This window comes from Emydura macquarii, unplaced genomic scaffold, assembly GCF_026122565.2.
Source record: "Emydura macquarii macquarii isolate MOO-44397 ecotype Brisbane River unplaced genomic scaffold, CSIRO-AGI_Emac_v2 contig_3322, whole genome shotgun sequence".
NCBI classification, from domain to species: Eukaryota; Metazoa; Chordata; order Testudines; family Chelidae; genus Emydura; species Emydura macquarii.
Window position 1 is genome coordinate 410,633 of NW_027133459.1, and position 8,748 is coordinate 419,380.

Consider the following 8,748-nt stretch of genomic DNA (forward strand, 5'->3'; position numbering starts at 1 on the left):
TTGGCCAATGAGGGGCGGGGGTTCAGCCAATCAGCTGCCGGATGGGGGGGGGGGGGAGAGTGGGCGACAGGCCACCAATCAGGACACTTGGCCAATCCAGCGCATCCGCCCCGCCTTCCCGCCGAGCCAGCCAATCAGAAGGGCGCGCTCCATTGATTGGCGGGACTTCGCGCCAACGCGGGTAGCTCGATGGCGGACTCTGGCCAATCCGAGGCGCCCGCCCGGCCCTTCCGCCCGGCCAGCCAATCACAGAGGCGGGCGCCACGGACGGGCGGGGCCCTCCGCCAACGGGGCCAGAGCAATGGCGGCCGCTCGGCCAATCCGGGGCGGCGGCCGGGCCCTTCCGGCGGGCCAGCCAATCCGGGCGCCGGCCGCGGCGCGGGCGGCCAATGAGGAGCGGCGCGCGGCGCAGGCCCCGCCCAGGCAGCCCGAGCGCGCGGGCGGAGCAGCAGCAGCAGCCGCCGCCGCAGCTCGTCATGGCCTCGTCGGCGCGGGGCAGCAGCGGGGGCGCGCGCGGGGCGGGGGAGGGGCCGGAGGCGGGCGGGGGCCCCCCCGCGCCGTACGGGAACGGGCTGGGCGGGGGGGCGGAGCCGGGGGCGGGGCCCCGCGCGCGGCGGGGGGGGAGGAGGAGGACGAGGACGGGGGGGAGCTGCTGCTGGATGGGGGGGCCGGGCCGGCGGCGGCGCCCGCGGGGCCCCCCCACCCGCCTTCCCCCTCCGCCTCCGCCCCCGGGCCGGGCCGGGGGGGGGGCCCCGGCGCCCACCGCCCCCCCGAGGAGCTGGAGGAGGAGGCCGGGCTGGGCGAGGGGGACCCCGGGGACCCCGCCATCGAGGACCCGGTGAGCGGCGGGGGGAGGGGCTGCGGCGGGGCTCTGTGGGGGAGGGGCTGCGGGGCACGTGGGGGGTAGGTTTGGTGGGGGGAGGGGACGCGGGGCACGTGAGTGGGTAGGTTTGGTGGGGGAGGGGCGTGGGGCAGGTGCGAGGTGGGGGTTGGCAGGGGTTAACCCTGAAAGGCGCCGCGTGGGGCTGAGGGTCTGTGGGGCAGTACCTGTGGGGGGCAGTGGGGGGACCAAGCCCCAGTCTGACCCCCCCCCCCCGTGCCCCCAGGAGCTGGAGGCCATCAAGGCCCGGGTGCGGGAGATGGAGGAGGAGGCGGAGAAGCTGAAGGAGCTGCAGAACGAGGTGGAGAAGCAGATGAACATGAGCCCCCCGCCGGGCAATGGTGAGTCGTCCCCCCCGCCACCCGGCCCCCGTAGCTAGGGGACATCTGTGAACCACACTACCCTGCATTTCGTTTGCGTAGGACCTACATAAACGCTAGCCCTCCCTGGCCCCCCAATTTCCTCCTTGGCCGGGGAGTGTGGGGGTGAGTCCCAGCTGCACTTAAGAATCTCACTGTCCTGAACTGAATTTCTACAGGATCTACATAAACACTACCGTTTTATTTGTGTAGGACCCACGTAAACAGCACGTACACATCTCAGTCACTCTTAGCTCACCTTGGGGTGGGCAAGGACTAGAAACACATGAATTGTGCTCCTCTGACTTTCATTTCTGTAGGGCCTACGTAAATGCCCCCATTTTGTTTGTGTAGGGCCTACGTAAATGCCCCCATTTTGTTTGTGTAGGGCCTGTGTAAACACTGCCGCTTGCTTTGTCTTGGTTCTGTTCTCCCCCTTCGGGCCCCTGGGGCGAACCCTGGCCGCGTCCCAGTGCCGCCCCGCTTGGTGTTCTGAACCGTTTCTGTAGGGCCTACATAAACACTTCTCGTTGTTTGTGTAGTGCTTGTGTAAACAGGATTGTGTACATCGCGGGAGGCCTCAGTTATGCCCGGTACAGTATGAGCACAATGTGGAAAGGGGCTGAGAAGGGGGGGTGCCCTGGCCGGAGATTTGGGGTCCAGCCCCCCCTTACTAAGCCCCTCATTCTCTTCACAGCTGGCCCGGTCATTATGTCCATAGAGGAAAAGATGGAGGCAGATGCTCGCTCGATATATGTGGGCAATGTAAGTGGGGGGGCCATGGGGGCGATGGGGCACATCTGGGGGGCAGGGGACCCCGTTTCTCAGCCCGCGGCCCCCCTCTTTTCCAGGTGGATTACGGGGCGACAGCGGAAGAGCTGGAAGCTCATTTCCATGGCTGCGGGTCCGTCAACCGCGTCACCATCCTGTGCGACAAATACAGCGGGCACCCCAAAGGGTGAGCGAGAGTCTGGGGGGCTCAGCGGAGAAGTCCCTGCCCTGGGGGCTTGGGGGGCAGCTGTTTTCGGGGTGTCTAATGTGGGATCCCCTCCCAGGTTTGCCTACATCGAATTCTCCGACAAGGAGTCTGTGCGAACCTCCATGGCGCTAGACGAATCCCTCTTCAGGGGGCGACAGATCAAGGTGAGCCCCGAAACCCGGCCCCCCCCCCCCCCCACACTCTTAGGCCCGGGCCTTGACTCCGGGCCCCCGAACCTGTGCTTGGGATCCGATACCTGCCCCATCTATTCCCCCCTGACACCTCTTCCTCTGCCCCCCAGTTCCTCCTTCCTCCCCCCGTCTAGGGCTCTCTGACCCCCCCCGTTCTACCCCTCCCAGGTGATCCCCAAACGGACCAACCGGCCCGGCATCAGCACCACAGACCGGGGCTTCCCCCGGGCCCGGTACCGAGGCCGCGGTTCCGGCTACGCCAGCTCCCGGGCCCGGTTCTACAGCGGATTCAACAGCCGACCCCGCGGACGCTCGTACAGGTCCGGAGGGCCGGGCCGCCGCGGGGGGCAGGACGCCTGGGTTCTCTCCCGGCTCCAGGGAGGGTGGAGAGCGGGGCCTAGTGGTTCGAGCGGGGCGGGGCTGGGAGCCAGGACTCCTGGGTTCCATGCCCAGCTCTGGGAAGGGAGTGGGGGTGGGGGTCCGGACGCCTGGGTTCTCGGGGGTGTTTTCTCTTCCCCGGCCCCGGTGGGTTAACTCGGTGCCTCCTTCTCTCCGCAGGGGCCGGGCTAGAGCCACCTCATGGTATTCCCCTTACTAGCTGCTTGTGGGCAGAGAGAAACGGAAAAAAAAAAAAAAAGAAAAAAAAAGAGAGAGAGAGACCCCCCCGAAGAACGTGCCAGTGACCCAGCGGCCCCGTGGGGGGGGCGAGCCGTGGGGCGCGGCGGGAGGGGGCGGTGGGGGGCCGGCGGCCGCTTGGAGCAGGTCCCTCCTCCTCTCTGTCTTTCTTGGCTCCCTCTTTTCCTGCCGTGGGGCGGGCCCCCCTTCGCTTCTCCGCGTCGGCCCGGTCCCCCTTCGCTTCTCCGCCAGGCCCCCCATCGCGCCCGGCCCCCCCTTCGCTCCTCCGCCCGGCCCCCTTCACTTCTCCACCCGGCCCCCCATCGCGCCCGGCCCCCTTCCCTTCTCCACCTCCCCTTTTCCTGGCCCCCCATCACGCCCGGCCCCCTTCGCTCCTCGGCCCCCCATCGCACCTGGCCTCCTTTGCTCCTTCGCCCAGCCCTTTCTCCGTTCCCCCTTCGGCTCCTTCCCCGCGCTGGCGTCTGCCGCACACGGCACTAGCTCCTCAGTTGGGGGGCTGCCCCCCTCCGCCGCCCCGGCCCCCGTCCCACCCCCCGGGCGGGCTGTGATGTGCTTGTTTCAGTGTCTTTATCTTTTCAGGTGGCTTGACCCTGAAGGAATTGTCAGCCGCACGGAGCTCTTGCGACCAGCTTTGGGGGCGGGCTGGGGGGGGTGAGGGTGAGATCGGGGGTGGGCCTGTCCCCTTCCCCCCTTTATTTTAGTTTCCAGGCCGGGAGGGGGGGCAATGGCTGGGGGGGAGGGGGAGAGAAAAAAGAATTAAAAAAAAAAAAAATGTTACGAGGGTGAAAAAAAAAAAATAAAAGCTGTTTTTGGAAGAAAAACGGGGGCGACTGGTGCTTGGGGGGCAGGATGCCGGGATTCTGGCCTGGCTTTGGGGCTGGGGGTGGGCAGGACGCCTGGGGTCCGCCCTGGCTCGGGGGGCTTGGGGCTCACGTGACCGTCGTCAATGGGGTGTCACGTGAGCAGTGGGTGGGGGGCAGGGGGTGTGGAAAGAGCCCACGGGGTGGCTGTGGGGAGGTCCTGGGCGTGTCTCAGCTGCTGGGGGTGGTGCCCCAAGAGGCAGGGGGTCCCTATCAGGATGGGGGAGTCCCAGGGGAGTGAGGGCTGTTGCCATGGAGCACTGTCAGCTGGCAGGCGTGGGGTGGCCGTGAGACATTATGGGGAGCGCCTGAGGGCATAGGTGAGGCCCCCCCCAACCGCTATCCCCCACCCCCTCCCAGGCATCCTGGCCCCCCCTCGGCTGTGGGGCGGTTGTTGGGATTTGAACCCTGCTTCCTGCATCCCCGGCAGCAGTAGTAGGTTGTTATCCCCCTGCCAGCCACTGGAGAGCTCCTGGTGCCCAGCCCTGACATGTCCCGGGTGGGGGCCTGGGCCTGCTGAGCTGGTGGCGTGTGGCTGTGTCCTTGGCGTGTTCCTTGCGTGGCCCGGGGGCCGCCTGGCATGTCGTCCTCCCCCCGGAGCTGAGCAGTCGGCGTTTGCTTTTTTCAGCGATTTATTATTTACAAACATAGAAAAAACCTTTCCTGAGAGAACTGCCCCTCCCCCCCCGGGGGGGCTCCCTAGAGAGGGGCTGTGGGTCGGGAGTGAGGGGCACCCGCAGAGCTGGGGGGGGGGGGGCTGTGGGGTGAGAGTGGGACCAGGGCGGCCCTCCCACAATCCTCTGCTGCGGGTTGATGTTGGCTGTTCTCCCACGATCCTTTGCTCTGCCCCATCTCCAGGTGGGGTCAGCGGCGGGGGGGCATGGTTCCTCCTCTACCCCCCCAACCAGGGTCGAGTCTTTGGCCTTGTCCTCCGTGGGGCTGTCTGGGGGGGGCAGGAACTGGCCTGGCAGTGGAGGTCGGGGGGAAGGACTTCTTGGGTTGGGGGGGGCCAGGCCATCAACACTGGGGGGGCCAAGGGTGAAGGTAACGGGGGGTCACAGGCCAAAAAAAAGGGGTGAAGGTCCGGGGGAAAGCGGGGCTCATTAGCAGGGGGGCAGAGGTCGCTGTTGGCTATGGGGAGGCGTGGGTCGGGGGTCAGGGCTCACACGGGCTTTGGCTAGGCCCACGGGAGGGGTCGCGGGGTGCTGGGCGTGTGGGAGGCTGGGGGGCAGGGGCCGTGGGTCACGGGGGCCGGGGGGTCCGGGGTCCAGCAGGCCGGTGAAGTCCTGGGCCCGCCGGGAGAGCTCGGCCAGGCGCTCGCGCAGCAGGAGGGCGGCGGGGGGCGAGGGGTAGCTGAGAGCCGCCCCCTTGACGGCCAGCACCGCCTCCTTCAGGGCCTGCCCCAGGGCGCCGGCGGCCGCCCCCACCCGGGCCCGCAGGGGGGCCGAGGAGGCCCGGCGGGCCAGCGTGTCACCCACGAAGACCAACTTGTGGGCCGTCACCACCACGAAGCGCCCGTGGGGCACGAAGACGCCCGGCGGCTGGTTGGCCCCGGCGCTGGCCAGCAGGGCCTCGGTGGCCGCCAGCAGGGCGGCATAGTGGGCCCGGCACTGGCCCGCGTAGAACTGTAGCAGCTGGGCGTCCTCGGGGCTGGCGGGCACCTGGCGGGGCGAGGGGAGGCAGGGGCTCAGGGCTGGCAGTGGGGAATCCCTGCCCCACGGCGGGGGAAAGGACCCAGGCGTCTGGGACGGACCCCACCCTCCAGGAGATGGGATCCAGGGGTCTGCCGGAGCTTGCCCTCCATCCATGCACCGTGGAAAAGGACCCAGGTGTCCGGGAAGGACTGCACCCTCCAAGAATGGGACCCAGGTGTCCGGGAGATCTTGAGCCCCAATCCACCCACCGGGGAAAGGGACCCAGGTGTCCGGGAAGGGCCCAGCCCTACCTCCTCCTCCAGCGAGAGAGGGGTCTCGGTCTCTGGCGGATGCCTGGGGCCCGTCGCCTCCTCGGGGGGGTCACGGTCGGTTGCCGGGGGCTGGAGCCTGTCTGTCCCCTGCAGGGGCAGCAGTCGGAGTTGGGGGTCAGGGTTGATGTTAGGGTTGGGGGCGGAGGTCAGGGGTCGGGTACCTGGGGTCGGGTTGGAGTCGGAGGTGAGAGGTCGGGGTCAGGGGTTGGGCAGGCAGGGTTGGGGGTCAGGTAGCTGGGGTCAGGCTGGGATCAGGGGTCAAAGGTTAGGGGTCGGAGGTCAGGGGCCGGAGGTTAGGGGTCAGATGTCGGGGGTCAAGTGGAGGGTCGCGCTCCGGCTCACCGAGAGGTGGACGTAGTCGTATTCCTCCGCCAGCCGGATGCCCTCGTACTCGTTCTGCCCCACGGCCGGCCCTCCGGCCTGCCCCCCGGCCAGCGCCCCTAGCCGGGGCGGGGGTGGGGGCAGGGGCCGGTCCTGGATGCTCTCCTTGCGGGGGGGGCCGGGCGAGGGCAGGGCGGGCAGTGGGCGACGCGAGAGGCTCTCGGCCGAGGGCAGCCGGGGGCGCCCCCCCACGGCCTCCCCCTGGCCTGGCCCCCCCGGCTCCAGCCCCGGCTCCAGCGGGGGGGGCCCCGGCACGTCGTATTCCCGCCACAGCAGCTCCTCGGGCGACTCGTACAGGTTGAGCAGGGCGGACGCCCGGCGCAGGTTGGAGGGGGTGGCGTAGACGGGCTCCCCCCCCTCCGGCCCTTCCTCCCGCCCCCCCTCTTCCTCCTCTTCTTCGCCCGGGGGGGCCACGGCCGGCTGGGGGGCCACCCGGGCCACTTGCTTGGGGAAAGGCGGGGGGGTGTCGTAGGTGTCGCCGGGGGGGGCTTCCCGTGGGAGGGAGCTGGGGGTGTCGTAGACCTGGGGGGGCGAGAAGACGAGTCAATGTCTCATTTGGGTTCGGGTCCCCTCCTCCCACTACGTGTCCCCCCCCCCCGCCACGGTGCCCCCCTTCTCACCTCACCGGGGTCCCGGTCTTGCCGTGGGGCACGGGGCACCTTGTAGATCTCATCGGGGGGGGTCGGGCACGGTCGGGCGGGGGGCGGCACCACATACACCTGGGGGGGCAGAGAGGGGTCAGGGCCCAGATGGCTGGGCTCTGAGGGGGAGCAGTGGGTGATGGAGGGGGCTGGATCTTGGATGCCTGTGTCCCCAGGCCAGGCTGTGGGTGATGGGGGTGGGGGCTAGATCCGGACGCCTGGGTCCCCTGGCCAGGCTGTGGGTGATGGGGGTGGGGAGTGATGGGGGATCCACAGGAGTGATGAGGAGGATCCCGGACGCCTGGGTTCTCTGGCCGGATTTGTGTGTGTGTGTGGGGGGGGGGGGGGGGTTTGGGAGATCCCGGACGCCTGGGTCCTCACCTCCTGCTCCTCCTCCATCTGCCCCGCCTGCCTCCTCCTCTGGTCCCGGGGCAGCTGACGGGGGCCGGCCGGGGGGCTGTCCTTGCAGGGGGCCGGGTCAGGGGACCCCGGCTCGGGCAGGAGGCGGACGCGGTTGGCCGGGACGATGCCCTGCTGCCCGTGCAGCGAACACAGGTGCCAGCCGGCCAGGCCGGGCGCCTCGGGCCGCACCAGCCGCATCAGGTCGCCGCGGCGGAAGGAGAGCTCCTCCGGGCATTCGGCCACGTTGTCGAACAGCGCCCGGGCCAGCTGGGCCTGCGGAGAGAGGCGCCGGTGACCCCCCCAGTGCCGGCCGGGAGACAGACTGGGGTGTGGGGCAGAGGGACCAGTGCTCCCAGTGCCGCTGGGCGGCAGACCAGCATCCCCCAGTGCGGGGCTCATCGCCTCCAGCCGGGCCGGCAGGGGCGCCCCCAACCTCCCCAGTGCGGCTGGGTTGAAATTCCCACCCCCGGATAAGGGGCGACGTCCCGGCTTCAAGTTACTTACAGACATGGCTCCTCCGGGGTGCGGGCAGAGACCGAGAGAGAGAAAGAAAGGAAAGACAGACAGACAGACAGCGTAACTGGGAAGGTGCTAAAGCCCGGGGGTGACGGAGAAGAAAAGAGTGTGACAAAGCCCCGCCGGAAAGGACGCTCGCTCCCTGCAAAGCGAGGCCGCTATTAAAATGCAGCGGAGCCGCCGCGTTTGTCTGGCTCCTCCTGGGGCGAGAGCCGGGCGGAGTGGCAGGAGGGGGGCGGCGAGAAAACCACACTTGTTTTGGGGACGTTTGTCAGCTTCCCTAAAAGCGGCTCCGGGTTTTATATCCCGCCCCCCCTCTGCCGGGAGTTTGAGCGGCCAAATAAAAACACCCCAGCCACGATATTTTTGGCCTAGAGTTTTCAGCCAACTCGGCAGATGGGTCGGGTTTTCCCTCGCAGCCGAACACTTTTCAGAAAGTCCGGCCGCGGCCGAGCAAACGCCGGTTCATTTTCCCGAGGATCGAAGCGGCTTCTCTGCTCCGGGAACGGCCTCTTTGGTCAGCAGAACAGACGCAGGGAAGGCAGACACATGCGGACGGGCCTGGCTGCTTTCACGGCGCGTACGGCAAGACACACAAGGAGGTGCAACAAGTTAAGACAAGCTGATTTCGCAAGAGCAGGATTGCCTCACGGCCCGAAAGGAGCGGGCCGGCATTTCCAGACAGGCCTCCCCAGAAGATCCAAGGCCGAGGCTTTGCGGACGTCAGCAAACCGGAAAAGCTGGCAGGCCTTCGCCGAGCGCTGGCAAATGAATCCGGACGCTTTTCCCCAAGTTCAAACCGTGCAACAAATTCCCACCAAATCTAGACCGTTTTTGCAAGCTGGAGGAGCCAGAAATGGACAAACTCCAGCGTCCTCGTCGGCCTCCACAGGTGAGATTTTGCAAATTTCCCCGGATCAGGATGATTTTTCTAGCC

General features: G+C 68.0%; 2 protein-coding genes across 3 annotated transcripts; one reads left to right on the plus strand and one right to left on the minus strand.

Moving 5' to 3' along the window:
- The first annotated feature begins 705 nt into the window (after window positions 1–705).
- Window positions 706–3,610, plus strand: PABPN1 (poly(A) binding protein nuclear 1). Its single transcript, XM_067533144.1, has 7 exons — window positions 706–838; window positions 1,107–1,221; window positions 1,937–2,004; window positions 2,091–2,197; window positions 2,295–2,382; window positions 2,578–2,729; window positions 2,968–3,610. The coding sequence occupies exons 2-7, from the start codon at window positions 1,140–1,142 to the stop codon at window positions 3,005–3,007; spliced, it is 537 nt and encodes a 178-aa protein (XP_067389245.1). The 5' UTR covers window positions 706–838; window positions 1,107–1,139; the 3' UTR covers window positions 3,008–3,610.
- A 547-nt stretch (window positions 3,611–4,157) lies between these two features.
- Window positions 4,158–8,038, minus strand: EFS (embryonal Fyn-associated substrate). Of its 2 annotated transcripts, XM_067533127.1 has the most exons (6): window positions 7,800–8,038; window positions 7,275–7,568; window positions 6,873–6,971; window positions 6,214–6,774; window positions 5,851–5,958; window positions 4,160–5,566 (listed from the first exon to the last, which is right to left on the minus strand). In XM_067533127.1, exons 1-6 carry the CDS (start codon window positions 7,803–7,805, stop codon window positions 5,009–5,011), a joined length of 1,626 nt encoding a protein of 541 aa, XP_067389228.1. In that variant the 5' UTR covers window positions 7,806–8,038; the 3' UTR covers window positions 4,160–5,008. The 2 variants fall into 2 exon arrangements, with proteins under 2 accessions (XP_067389227.1, XP_067389228.1); XM_067533126.1 differs by lacking the exon at window positions 7,800–8,038 and having other exon boundaries at window positions 4,158–5,566; window positions 7,275–7,789.
- Between the last annotated feature and the right edge of the window lie 710 nt (window positions 8,039–8,748).